The sequence below is a fragment of the Labrus bergylta genome, chromosome 16 (genome assembly GCF_963930695.1).
Source record: "Labrus bergylta chromosome 16, fLabBer1.1, whole genome shotgun sequence".
In the NCBI taxonomy this organism is placed as follows: domain Eukaryota; kingdom Metazoa; phylum Chordata; class Actinopteri; order Labriformes; family Labridae; genus Labrus; species Labrus bergylta.
This window is the reverse complement of record NC_089210.1, coordinates 2,300,302-2,313,995: the sequence shown is the minus strand read 5'-3', so window position 1 is coordinate 2,313,995 and position 13,694 is coordinate 2,300,302. Positions and strand designations below refer to the sequence as shown.

At 40.4% G+C, this 13,694-nt stretch overlaps 2 protein-coding genes across 2 annotated transcripts in view; both read left to right on the top strand.

Moving 5' to 3' along the window:
* The window catches only part of cln3 (CLN3 lysosomal/endosomal transmembrane protein, battenin), a gene marked incomplete in the record, with an annotated part of 10,364 nt that extends 9,100 nt beyond the window's left edge, over positions 1 to 1,264 (top strand). The window contains 1 exon segment of the mRNA XM_065964558.1: positions 1 to 1,264.
* Positions 1,265 to 2,059: 795 nt separating this feature from the next.
* Positions 2,060 to 11,760, top strand: LOC109999164 (serine/threonine-protein phosphatase 4 catalytic subunit B). Its single transcript, XM_020654114.3, has 9 exons — positions 2,060 to 2,218; positions 4,801 to 5,072; positions 5,499 to 5,550; positions 5,638 to 5,688; positions 7,053 to 7,154; positions 7,670 to 7,843; positions 7,939 to 8,065; positions 8,194 to 8,383; positions 10,832 to 11,760. The coding sequence occupies exons 2-9, from the start codon at positions 4,963 to 4,965 to the stop codon at positions 10,959 to 10,961; spliced, it is 936 nt and encodes a 311-aa protein (XP_020509770.1). The 5' UTR covers positions 2,060 to 2,218; positions 4,801 to 4,962; the 3' UTR covers positions 10,962 to 11,760.
* The last annotated feature ends 1,934 nt before the right edge of the window (positions 11,761 to 13,694 follow it).

Below are 13,694 nucleotides of genomic sequence, written 5' to 3'. Positions count from 1 at the left end.
TTTCAGGTATCTGAATTTATAGTTTTATGTTGTGATTCAGATACAAAACACATCATAGCTGCTCCAGAAGATCCGAGCTTCTGAACTAAATGTTGCTTTATTTAACAGTGTGTTCGGTGTTCAAAGATAAAACATGTTTATAGGTCGGTTTGTTGACCAATATGTGTTTTGCACTAAAATCACTGACAGAAAAATTGCACTAAGAGCACCATTCCTGTCGCTCACTAGTGAAAAGCTTTAAAGGAGCACTATGTAACTCTGACCCCTAGTGGTTAAAATTGGTACTGCCGTTTAAATTCTAAACATTCTCTAGAGTCAATGCTCACACAGGTCACCATGTGGTGGACACTGAAGCTTCAGTGTTTATCCAGCTCTGCATCGGTCTGTAAACCTTTTTTTTTTTTTTTGTTACCTTTTATTTTCTACTTACTAAGTGTTATTTTTGTTTTGCTTTTCACTCATCGATGCAGATCAACCATGTCTGACCAAATGTGCCTTTTTCTTTCCGTTTCTACCAAAGACTATAACAGTTATTTTATGTGGATAGATATTTTTATTTTATGTAGGTTATTAATCTGAAACAAAGGAAAACATCCAACATATTAAAACTCTAAATGTTTGACATGTTTGGCATCAGTGTCCCTTACAAATTTGTAGAAAAACAAATGTCAGCACCAAGCGGCAACTTCCATGTTGAAAAATGAAGCCAATGTGGAAGTGCAAAATCCTGCAGTTCCTCAAGTGTCCACTAGAGTCCACTAGAATTGGGCTTTTTGTGCCTTTATTACAGAGGACGGTGGATAGTCAGAAATCAGAGAGAGTGACATGTGGAGAAGAAGCCACAGGTCGAATTCGAACCCGGTCCGCCCGTACATGGGGCGCGCACACTAACCACCACATCACTGGTACCCCACGACAAAGTTTTTTAAACCAATAATAATAAAGATAAACAACAGCTGAAACATGTTTGTGTCATTCAGCTGCTGTTTCACCGATGCTTCGTTTCTTTTCAAATGTGCACATTCCTGCTGATGTTTTCGTACTTCCTACCTAAATAAATTCTCCTGTTACGGATTTTTTTTTCTTAATAATTTATGTTTTTATTTCAGTGCTTCATTGATTAAAGTGTTTTCCACCTTTTGAACTGTTGGATCAATCACACTCAAAATGTATATTAAGAAATGTGAATAAAAGTTGAAGTCATATTAAAACGTGGTAGATGATTTATTATGATGCATTAAAGATTATCTACCAAACACCTTTATGTTATTGTATTTATGGTTTTTTATTTTAACTTATAAGGATAATACTTTATTGATCCCCAGAGGGGAAATTCGGGTGTTACAGCAGCACAGACAAGAAAGCTCAAAATACACATTAAAACAGAATAGATAAATAAAAATAAAAACGGGGAGTATATACAAGTAGAAAATGAATGATGAAGTTAACTATTCAGGGAGTTGAGACAGTATTTGCAGAGAATGAAAAGATAAAGTGACAAGTGATGATTAAAGTGACTCGGTATGATAAATAGCAGCAAGTAATGTAAACAGCAGAGAAGAGAGGCAGTGTTGTACCACAGTAATGCAGAGTGCAATTATATAATATAATGTAGTATAATATTATATAATAGTGCAATATGAACAAGATAGTGTTATATAATATAGACTAATCTACTGATAGACTAGACTTATCTCGAGAAGAGTGGCTTTTTTCTCTAGGACGGGACTTTGGCATTGAAAAGAAGACGAAGCATAAAAGGATTATAAAATGATTGAAAATGTTTAAAATATGTAGTTTTATTTTCTGTTCAGGTTGATTTGTACTTTGTTCAGTACTGGAAAGGAAAAAATTATAATAATAATAATAATACATTCGATTTTCTGAGTACTCAAAGACGTTTAACAAAGAACAACAACTAAAACAAAACAACGACGATTAACTGATTGTATTTGCTTCACTTTTCCTGTATTAATATTACTTTTTAAACTGTGAGAAATAAACAAACAGCTTCTCAGGTCTCCTGCTGTTCAAGCGGAGCAATGCGCGTCCCCGACACCGGAAGTGACGCACTGCTCGTCGGTGTTCGTGAACGCGGCAGGAGAGAGAACCGGCAACGACGATACCGAGAGAAGAAGAGGAGCCGGTGGACTCTCAACCCACGGAGGGAGATTCATTCATGCTTCTTCTCTAAACTTCTGCCGTTTCTCCCTTAACGGTAATTATCACTTTTCGTGTTTTATCGCGTTAGCGGCGGTGACGCGCTGCGTTTAGTCACGCTGTGTCTGGTTAGCATTAGCTTCTTAGCATTAGCTTGTTAGCTTGTTAGCAGAGAAGCGCTGTCTGTTCATGTTAGTCGCGGCTAGCCGGCTAACTACAGCGTTTCTTAAAACTAACCTAAATACTTTATTGTTTTTTAAATTCTGTACGCAAAATAAGTAAGTGTAGGTTCATGTTATGCGAAGTTACAAACGTGTAAAGGAAAAATACCTGAACAAAATGGTCGGCTAAGTTATCAAAGAATCCGGGTCTCGCTGACGTCGTTAGCAGTGATGTAAGCTAACGTGCTAGCGGTTAGCATGCTATGTAGCTACGCCCATAGGCCTCACACATTCCTCCGCGGGTAACGTCACTTTTATCAGGTGTTTTTTCACCCTCATCACGTCCTTTTAAACCAATAAAGTCCCCCTTTCTGTACTCTATCTCACTGTATTAAATCGTTTTGTTGGGGGTCGTTAAATTATCATCTCAGGGCGAAGTTATGAAGCAACCAACGACAAGTTCACTAAACTAATGTTTTATACTTTGATGCTTTAAGACACTTAAAGGTTTCGTTCTGTTGTTTTTCTGATGTTAGTATCGAGAAGTTCTGAAGGTTTAATAGAAAAACCCCGAATCTGTTTCTGAAGGTGCGCAGGAGATAAATAAACTCAAATACACAAAAACATTACCAACGTTTCAGTTTCTGCAGGATTTTATTTATTATCAATAATAAGACATCAACTTTTATATTATTAATAATGTGTGTAATGATCGACCACTGCGAGATATGGACCAAAACTCATATCTTGATATTGTTTATCTGAATGGTGATACTCGATATATATCGATATGTATTTTATTAACAGTGAAAACACATGAAAAATAAACTGCCTGATTGTGATTTTAAAAAGTAATATTATAAAATAAAAAATGTTCCTTAAATACAATAAAAGAGAGAGAGAGAGGAGGAGCAGGGTTAAGAGGGAGAGACAGTCAGTCATCATCAGTGAGATGAGAAAAAAGTGACCTGACACCTCTGTAACGTTATTTTAATGCAACTTAATTTAAATTTAATTAATATAAATTATTATTTAGCATCAAAATATATATATACTGTACATTCTATATATTTTATTATATTAGTCTATATTATATAACATTTTATTATATTACACTATCTTGTTCATATTGCACTATATTATATTATATAACTGCACTCTGCATTACTGTGGTGCAACACTGCCTCTCTTCTCTGCTGTTTACATTACTTGCTGCTATTTATCATACCAAGTCACTTTAATCATAGTTAACTTCATCATTGATTTTGTATTTGTATTTACCCCCTGTTTTTGTTTTTATTTATCTTATCTAATCTATTTAATGTGTACTTTGTATTTTGAGCTTTCTTGTCTGTGCTGCTGCAACGTCCGAATTTCCCCTCTGGGGATCATTAAAGTATTATCCTATCCTAAACTATATCAATATTAACGATATTGTCTTACCCTATATCTTGTTTGAAAATATATCGATATATCTTAAAAACTCAATATATTTCCCAGCCCTACCACGTGGAAATATATCTGCAAAAGACCAAAGTATTTTTGTCCTCTGTGGACTTAGATCTTTAGTCTTTAGAGCGAGTCAACAATTCTTGTTTTTTTTTTTACTTCTGTGAATCTCAGTCTCCTAGATAAGTGTAACACCACAAAATATGCTTGAAGATTGTAAGCCAACCACTTCAGAAACTCTTTATTGTCTTTTATAGTAAAGCATAAACAGTGTATAGCAAAACAGTACACACAATACGAAAACTAAAAAAGAGGAAATAAAAGTAAAGGAAAAATAATGATAATAAAAAGAAAAACATAGCAGACCTGCTGACAGTCAGTTCTGTTCATCAGTCCAAACCTAATTTTGTGTGTAATTACCCTCCAGGAAGTTGTAAAAAAAATAGTCCATACTGTCCAAAACTTGTCAAGTTTGGTTTTTGAGAAATAGCTTATCCTTTCAAAAGCAAGAAAGAGAGTCATTCCTTTCAACCACTTAGAGACTCCACAGGTTGTCTGTTTTTTCCATGAGCGAGCAATGCATTGTTTGGCCTCCAGGAAACAAACATTGAGTAGATATTTAACATTATTTGACTGCACAAGTCCAACACCTTTTCCCTGAAGCAGATTATCAGTGGGCATTCCCACAAACAGTGAAAGAGAGAACTTCAGAGACTCTTAATCAGCCTACAATTAAAACATGTTAAGGCCCGGCTAACAGGGTTGTCTCTGAATTAACCGGAGATACTGGGTCCCACGTTTTAAGAAGGTCTGATTAAAACACTCTTTTTTATTTTACACCTATCAGTCCTACAACTGTGCATGTGTAACTGTATTAGGACTTGTATTTTTGTTACTGTGGTTAAGAAACTGGTATCAACATTGTCAGTTTAAAGTCGAGACACCACTACACTAAACATGATTTTTGGATACATAAATGTCCGTCTGTCACTCAGGTTTGTTGATGTCTTCCTTCCTTGCTTCCCTTCAGAGAAATCCATCAGCGCCAGAGCTTGTTGACCTATTGAGCAGCCTAGTCCATTTCCAGGGGCTGTCCGCTCCACTGCCGGCGGGGAAAGAAAGAGCCTCTGTTATTCCAGTGACCCCGGTGTGAGAAGAGGAGTGTGTGCATAGTGTGTGAGAGGCTCTCCCTATGTGTGTCACAATGGGAGACATCAGTGACCTGGACCGACAGATAGAACAGCTCCGACGCTGCGAGCTCATTAAGGAAAATGAAGTCAAAGCACTGTGCGCAAAAGCCAGGTAATGAATCAACCTAAAAACTGACACAGTTTTACAAAAGCTGAAACACCATCAGTTTTTTTTTTTAAAGGCATGATTTGTTGGATGGTTGTTTTGAAAGCTGGTAAAGCTTGACAGATGCACCTCACAGCGCCTAAACCAGAGTAGTCTTACCACTTTATTTGCAGTTCACCCAGTTTGGCATTTTCCAAAGTGTTAGAGGAAACTTTATAAAGCCTCCAGTTCATCAAACACATTGGTTTTTAATTTTAGCCTATCGGTTTTATGTTGGATCAAAATGCCAAAGACAAACAAAAAGATACAGATGTTGTTAAACCAGTCAAATACACAAAGAGGAAGTATTGGTTTACATGAAGGTTTGGCTCTTGTTGCTGAGTCGGTCTTTAAAGAACATAATCAGTAATCAGTGTGTGTGTTTGTTTTCAGAGAGATTCTGGTAGAAGAAAGTAACGTCCAGAGAGTAGACTCTCCTGTCACAGTAAGAAACATTTTAATATTTGCAGACAATATGACTTTGCATGAATCAAAGCTGGTACTGACACTTCTCTTGTTCGTTTCCTCACAGGTGTGTGGCGATATCCACGGTCAGTTCTATGACTTAAAGGAGCTGTTCAGGGTGAGTTCCTCATTATTCTCTTAAGATCCTTGCTTATCACATGTATATTGTTACAGTCACATTGCGGGACATGTGTTCCTGATATCAGTCACACCTTCTCAAGGTGTGTGCTTGCAGTAGTCTGTGATTGCTTTCTTTGGCCTCTTTGACCTGGCTTCTTTCCATTATTTTTTTTAACAAGTGAACTTATCCTCTGGGATTCACTTTTTAGGTTACTAAATCCCACTCAGGAAACCCTCCCTCTCTCTTTGCTGATTCTGCACTCTTTTGGTGTGTCTTATCTCTCCGCAGGAGTCGAGAGGGATGTATCTTTTAAACGGGATTTAGAATATGTTGCATGGAGCCGTGAGGTCCTTGCACGCGTTTGTACTCGCTCGCTTGAACGCAGCACTTTTATGAATAAACTAAAAACTTTATAAAAACAGGTCGGAAATATACTTGGGCTGCGAGAAAGTTTCTTGGCACGCCCGCCCAGGTATCGTCTTCTATGTGTGGGAGACACTGCAAAAATATAAGTGGCAGTCTTGTTTTGGGGAGTTTCCCAGAAGGAAAAAAGGTTTACTTTGTCGTTCTTCCTGCTTGACGATTTCTATTGTCTTCAGCGGAGTCCACAGCATGCAGTTTCTGTGCAGCTGTGTCTGTCATTTTTTTTTCATTTTGTAGAGTTTGCACTCCTACTAGCTACAGTACAGAAGTTGAAAAAAATGGCAGCATGACTTGCTTCAGGTCAGATCGTTGTCCTCGCAGTTTGAGTCATGGCTAGCTGAGGAGTAGACAAGTTATACTATTTATGTCTTTTTGTTATTGTTGATATTTTTTTTTAATCGGTCCAGTCCGTGATCCTATCCAAACTTGAGATTTTACGATCAGTTCCAAGTCTTGGCAATGGCACTCAGCTTGTGTCTGGTGTTATTATCTGATAAGAAAAAAAGACATTCCTGAGTCTGTTTTTCCAGATTTCAGAATGTGTTCAAACTTTAAATGTTGTCCAAGAGCAAAAGTTGTGTATTAAATGATGTCCTCTCACGCCACTGCAGAAACTAATACCTGTCTACCAACGCCCGCACCTTAAAATGAACACACAGGTCTAATAAAGAAAAGGTATTTAACACCTAATTTGAATTTAGACAAGCAAACTGAAAGTTGGCACACCTCAAGGCAAGGCAAGTTTATTTACATAGCACATTTCAACAACAAGACAATTCAAAGGCCTCACTTTGTAGACGGCTGTTCAGCCGCAGAACTCTGCAAACTCATGCTCTATCAAACTCAACATTAATCCCCTCTATCTGAGAATGGATGTGTTTCTCTTTCACTAAGACAAACATAGCTAAATAGCTTGTTTGACATTTTTCCACACACAGGTCGGTGGTGACGTCCCAGAGACAAATTATCTGTTCATGGGCGACTTTGTGGACAGAGGCTTCTACAGTGTGGAGACTTTCCTTCTTCTGCTAGCTCTTAAGGTACGTACTATAAGGTGTTTTTTTTTTTGTTTTAAAGAGGGGTCTCTTGGAAAAATGGATCCGGTTCCTTCATGTGTACTGCTTGTTCTTAATGTTAAATTCTCAGTTTGTTTAGCTACTTAACTGAGGGGCAGTTAATTTCATATTTGGATATTTAAGCCTCTCTCTCGAACCTGGGGGACAAAGTTCACATTAAAGCTATAATGTACTGTTCAAATTCAAAATATACAGTTGATCAGCGGATCAGGCAATCTGAAGTATATAACAGTTTGATCCAGCAGAGGGCGCTCTCAGTGTAACTTGACCATTGCATGCACTCTTGACCTCAGTGTATGAGGACAGTAATGTTGGGGCAAAAGCAACGGGCAGGTGCGCGATTTAGGAGATCCAAACTTGCATGAGGCAGACTCGTCTCTCCCACTGCTTTGGTGGGGGAGGGTGGGGTTACTCTAATCTGTTCAAGGTTGATTTTTTTGAAGGTTGAAGTGACAGCACTACTCTGCTTTGCTCGTCAGGTACGCTATCCAGACAGGATAACCTTGATTCGGGGGAATCACGAGTCCCGCCAAATCACCCAGGTCTACGGCTTCTACGACGAGTGCCTCCGCAAATACGGCTCGGTCACCGTGTGGAGATACTGCACCGAGATCTTTGACTACCTGTCCCTCTCTGCTATCATCGATGGCAAGGTAGAGTATGGAGATTCATCCACTTGATTCATAGTGCTGAAATGTTGTTTTGGTAAGATTTTCTGTAAGGTTGATCTGTTCCTCCTCTGCTGCAGATCTTCTGTGTGCACGGCGGTTTGTCTCCTTCCATCCAGACACTGGACCAGATCAGGACCATTGACAGAAAACAAGAAGTACCTCATGATGGGCCAATGTGTGACCTCCTGTGGTCGGACCCTGAAGGTAAACATTCATCCTGCGGAGCCTCTTAGATCTCTACATTTTTGACCCCAGAGGGAATGTTAGTTGGATGTTCAGCAGTAATTTTCTGAGTTGTCAGAGGTTAACCTGACAGATTTCCTCTTCCTCAGACACCACAGGGTGGGGGGTGAGTCCCAGAGGTGCTGGCTACCTGTTTGGGAGCGACGTGGTGGCCCAGTTCAACGCTGCCAACGACATCCACATGATCTGTCGAGCACACCAGCTGGTCATGGAGGGCTACAAGTGGCACTTCAACGAGACAGTGCTGACTGTGTGGTCAGCGCCCAACTACTGCTACAGGTGAGCAGACCAAGTGAAGTTTTAAGTTACAACATTGACACCTTGAGTCTGAGGCAGAGTTCACAGCAACATGAGCCAAACGCAGGATTGTACCAGAACAGGTTATAACCTTATCTGACAGAAAGCAAAGTTCAAGCACACATTCCTGGTGGATTTTTTTGATTTGGCCGCTCATTTTAATCTTCAGCCTGAATTTCTGTAACTTCAGTCTCAACAATGCACGAGATCACATCTCTTGTTCAGCCTCCTGTCTGTGTTGTTTGAAGAGAAATGACAACCTGACTTATAAAAATGCAGCACCTATCACTGGGGAGCTACAGTAATAGTCAGGCTAACTAAGATCACTGAGAGGGAATGGGTGTCTTCTCTCAAACTCAGATGAAAAGATAAATCTGTGCTTGGTACACACACTCTTGTGTTGTTTTAAGGAATGTAACTGATGTTAAAGTTGATTTGTGGAATCGGCCATAAAGGTTGTGTGTGCTAAGGTTTGGGTCCAATGGTGTGTTGTCCAATAGTCGCTTCCCTGATCCCTACACGCCTGCACAAATACATGTGTGTAGAGGAAAGGTAGAGAGCCAGTTGGTATGCAAAGGGACTGTAAAATCTGGTGTATAGGACGCACTTTTGGATACTTGCGTTTTCATCTGGATGGTGTCCTCTTATACCAGTGTAAAATACTGAGGCGTGCACCGTCCCTACCTTGAGTGCAGCCCTCACCATCGCACACTGCACGCAACATGACCCCATTCACTGTGCTGGGAAACATAGCACCGCTGATGAGGCTGGCGGTGCCACTTATCGCCATCTTTTCTCCTTCATGAGATCATAATGGTGCACTTACAGCAAACGGCTTAATAAATACAGCGTGTGAAGTCTCCTCAATTAAAGTCAACAAATGACCAGAGGAGGTTGGCAGCGTGGCTTGAGCTACAAGGGTCAGTAATTCACAACTTTCACCGTCGGCTGAGAGCTCAACTAGCGTACTGTAGCTAGTAGGAGAGCAAACCTGAGCACAAAGTGGAAACAGAAGGTACTAAAAGAGCGAGGCAGCACAGAAACTGCACGTTGTGGACATCGCTAAACACGATAGAAATTAACTTGGAGGAAAACAGCCTTTTGTCTCTCTGGTAGACCTCCAAAATCCGGCTGCGGTATATATGATGGTGTGACTTATACCATCTGGATTTTGCGGTTTACATTAGACGAGGCATGAGGCCCAATCTCAGCCCCTCTGCGGCTTCATTGTAGTGCTGGGCGATATATCGTGAAGCTCGACTCGATCAATATTTTATTAATGCTTGATATAGAAAAGGGAACATCGATTTTATTTTTTAAACTACTTAGAAGTTTTCTCGCGAGATTTCTGGGGCAGCGCTTGTTGCGCTGAGACAAAAGGGCGGAGGAGACTCCTGCCGCTGAGTAGCCTCGCTCTTGTAAGCGACCAACACGGAGGAGAAAGATGCGAGCGAGGCCGAATTACTTCCAAAAAAAAGGGCACATAACACACAACATTATAACTGGCCCGGATGAATGATTGACAGAGTCCGGGCCAGCTGATAGCCCGTTCAGCTGGCGGCTTCACTGCTGCTACACTAGAATTGTACACTCGCGCACATATTTTAGCGCAGGTTCTCTCTACTCAAACACACGTTTGGTAAAACGGGTTTAAAACCATCATATCCCGACAAAAGCCGAGCTTAAATCAGCATTCAAAGAATAAAAATCACCGGAAAAGTTGAGTGACAGCAGGACGAAAACAGAACGGAGAAAAGTTTGAGCCACAGTGACAGACAGCTGGAGGAGCTGGAACACGTTAAAGTTAAAGACTAGATCCTGGTAAAGATAAAAGTTATTCACAAAACATCTTAGCCCTTAAGAGAGCTCCTAAAGTAAAGATGTAAGGATGAAGAGTTTCTCACAAAAAAAGGAGAGAAAGGTGATCATAACTATTCCAGATCTATCACAGCCTCATATCAGTCAGATTCAGTAGACTCTTACACTTACCAGCATGGTGAATAAACATGAGCACATAAATATAAGAAAAATATTTGTATTTTCTATAATTTGCTCAATTAATTAAATAAAAGTTGTAATTGACTTCTGCATCAGAATGGTTCAAGAGTAAATTGGTGACTGTTATTTTTTCGAATCAAAAGTATTGTTCCTGTGCCTTTTTATACAGTGGAGATTCAGTTTTATAGGCTACATTTATAAACTTTAATACGATAAATATGGAGTCATATCGAATATCAAAAAAATATTGTGATATCAAATTTAGGCCATATCGCCCAGCACTACTTGATGGTTCTGTGAAGTCGCTGCAGCGTCGTCTGTACTGAAGGTTCCTCACAGTTACTGTAAACATAGAAAGACAGACAGTCTAACAAGCCTGTTCATGTATTTTGTATAAGTCCTAACCTGTTCTCTCTCCGTCTGCTCACTCAGGTGTGGCAATGTGGCGGCCATCTTGGAGCTGGATGAGCATCTACAGCGGGAGTTCATCATATTCGAAGCAGCACCGCAAGAGACCAGAGGAATCCCCTCCAAGAAGCCAGTAGCCGACTATTTCCTGTGAAGTTTTTCAGAAAAGCAGAACAGCCATGATGTGTCCAAAAAAAACCTCCCGCACCATTTCACCACCGGCCCTCCTGCGCCTCCATCCTGCTGCTGCTGGACGCTCCTGTCAGTCTGAACTCAGGGCGGTAAGACAGAAAAAACCTGCCCCAACCCCTCGACGAGCTGGATTTTTTTTTGCCGCGCTGTCCGAGCCTGACAGAGCCGTCACTGTGAAAGGTGTCGGGGGGCGAGGCGGACAAACTGGGCCCATGACTGTTGTCTCTTCACCTCAGATATATAAAGACGACCATTTTCTTTCTCCCCCAGCCTCCTTCCATTCTTCTTCTTTCTCCTCCTCTCTCACTTCCTGTAGATACACCTCTCCTCTCTGACTACACCTCAGTTTTACTTGTAGTTTTTTTTATTTTCATGACGAACGTTAGTTTTAGAATTAATTGGAAGGAGTTTAATCTTTTTTTGGTTTCCCTCAAAGTTTGCAGATTTAGGAACAATTTTATCATTCAAGGAATTCCTTCGATGCATTTGTTGTCCTTTTGTTTTTTTTTGTTTTGTATAATTGTTGCCGTCAGGATTAAATGCAAATTGCTCTTATGTTTCTGTTGAACTGTCACGCGTGTCACTATTTAACAAGCCCGGTGCCGCTGCTCAGCACCTTCACCTTCCAGAAGTGTACAGACTGGCCACCAGGAGTCGCTATATTCACCATTGTTCTCTCTCTTAATTCATCTTAATCTACAAACCTCTGTAGGTCTGTCATTTTTGATATTGTGAGAATAAAGTTTTTGTATCAATGCCGACTTCATGCCACGTGTGGTTTCATGAGGAATTGATGCGACATGTGTTTTTGGATCCTCGTTGTTTCATTGAACCGTTTCTGAACTGGTAGATAACATTCAATTCTCAAAATACAAAATGTTATGGATTCCATTGCTCCCACTAAGGTGAAGGTTGTCACAGAAAAGATCTCAGTGGAGGAATACGATGCAGGTAAGAAATAATACAAAAAAAAAAAAAAAAGAGTGAGTTGAAAAACAAATCTTGAGATTCATTTTGACATCTCTAAATACCAATGCAAGCCAATCTTTCTCTTCTGGCATCATTACCAGAAACGATAATAATACACACACCCTGTTTGCTACTGTTGACGGGTAAACAAATCCACCTGTGTCTGTAGCACCTGAACTTCAGAGGACTGTAATGAATTCTCCCACCGTCTTTACCGAAGAAAATCAAAACTTTAGACGAGCAGTAAACCTCACGATGTGTGCTGTGTCCATTTATAACCAATTCAAACACAATTTCAGATCATAGTTTAAAAACTTTGGAGGACTTTATACACCAACTGGATTCCTTCTCCTGCCACCTTGATACTCTGCCAACAGGTTTTATTTTACGCAACTCGCGTACCAGATCTGTCACCAATACTGAACGACATTTTATTCCTGATGTGCATATTTTTTTATTGACTGCACACCATGCACTGCAGCCTGGGCTCATTCTGAGTGTGGCTCCAAAAAGAATCCAGAACTGGAAGCGACTCGTGTCATTATTTTTTCTCACCGCGTTGCGTCATTTGTTGCTAGTGGTCGCCGAAGCTTCACTGGCCCTCATAACGTCGCCTCTTGCACCTGTGGTGAGTTCACAGTTGTCGCCTTCAGTTTCTGCTGTGCTGCTCCACGTAGCCGCTGCACAATATCGTATCGAGCCACGAATGCAAAAAATGTTAACCATCATATTTGCTTCCTCCGCAATCACAGCTTTATTGTTTGCATTTTTAAAATTGTTTTAAAATCAGAGACTCCCAGAGTACCACATGAAAGATCCCGCGTAACACAGACGGTGGCAGTTCGACAGCTGGGCGGGGACTTTCTGGCACAGCACTGAACTGGTTTGAGTCTTACTTAAATGACAGAAACTTCTTAGTGTCTGTAGGTAACTTCAAATCTGAGCCGACAAAAACATTACACATGGAGTTCCCCAAGGCTCCATCCTGGGGCCTCTTCTGTTTAGCATCTACATGCTCCCACTAGCTCAGATTATAGAAAAAAAGTCACAGACGACACACAGATATTTATTACAATGTCGCCAGGTGACCATGGATCTAGGTAGAGCACTGGACACATCAAAGAAAACAAACTGAGGTATTTGTGTTTGGAGCAAAAAGGACAAGTGATTACCTTTTAGCATGCAGTTTTCAGCCAGTCAAATTAAAAACCACAGACCAGCCAAGAAATCTGGGTGTAGTCATGGACCCAGACCTGAATTTCACATGTCACATAAAAGCAATTACTATAATATATCATGAATCAGAGGACATTAAGTCCCAGTAAGACCTGGAAAAACTTGTCCATTCATTTATCATCAGTTGACTTGATTACTGTAGCAGTCTTTAAAGAGCTGATCCAGAACGCTGCTGCTAGAGTCCTTGCCAAGAACAAGAAAGTGGATCACATCAGTCCAGTTCTGGGGGCTTTACACTGGCTCCCACTCTGTCAGAGAATAGATTTTAAAATACAGGTTCTGGTTTATAAAGCGCTAAATGGTTTAGGACCAAAATACACTAGTGACCTTCTGATTAATTACAAACCATCCAGACCGCTCAGGTCTTCTGGGACAAGTCTGCTCTCTGCCCCTGAAGTCAGAACCAAACATGGAGAAGCAGCGTTCAGTTTCTATTTTCTGTTGTTGAAATGTTATTTTCTATATGTGGAACAAACTCCCAGAGAACGGC

What these genes read in the sequence shown, in the direction of transcription:
- LOC109999164 (XM_020654114.3), top strand. Translation starts at nt 4,963, where the DNA reads ATGTGTGTCACAATGGGAGACATCAGTGACCTGGACCGACAGATAGAA. An exon ending in CTGCTATCATCGATGGCAAG is followed by an intron (nt 7,844 to 7,938) that starts GTAGAGTATGGA and finishes CCTCTGCTGCAG; the next exon opens with ATCTTCTGTGTGCACGGCGG. An exon ending in CCTGTGGTCGGACCCTGAAG is followed by an intron (nt 8,066 to 8,193) that starts GTAAACATTCAT and finishes CCTCTTCCTCAG; the next exon opens with ACACCACAGGGTGGGGGGTG.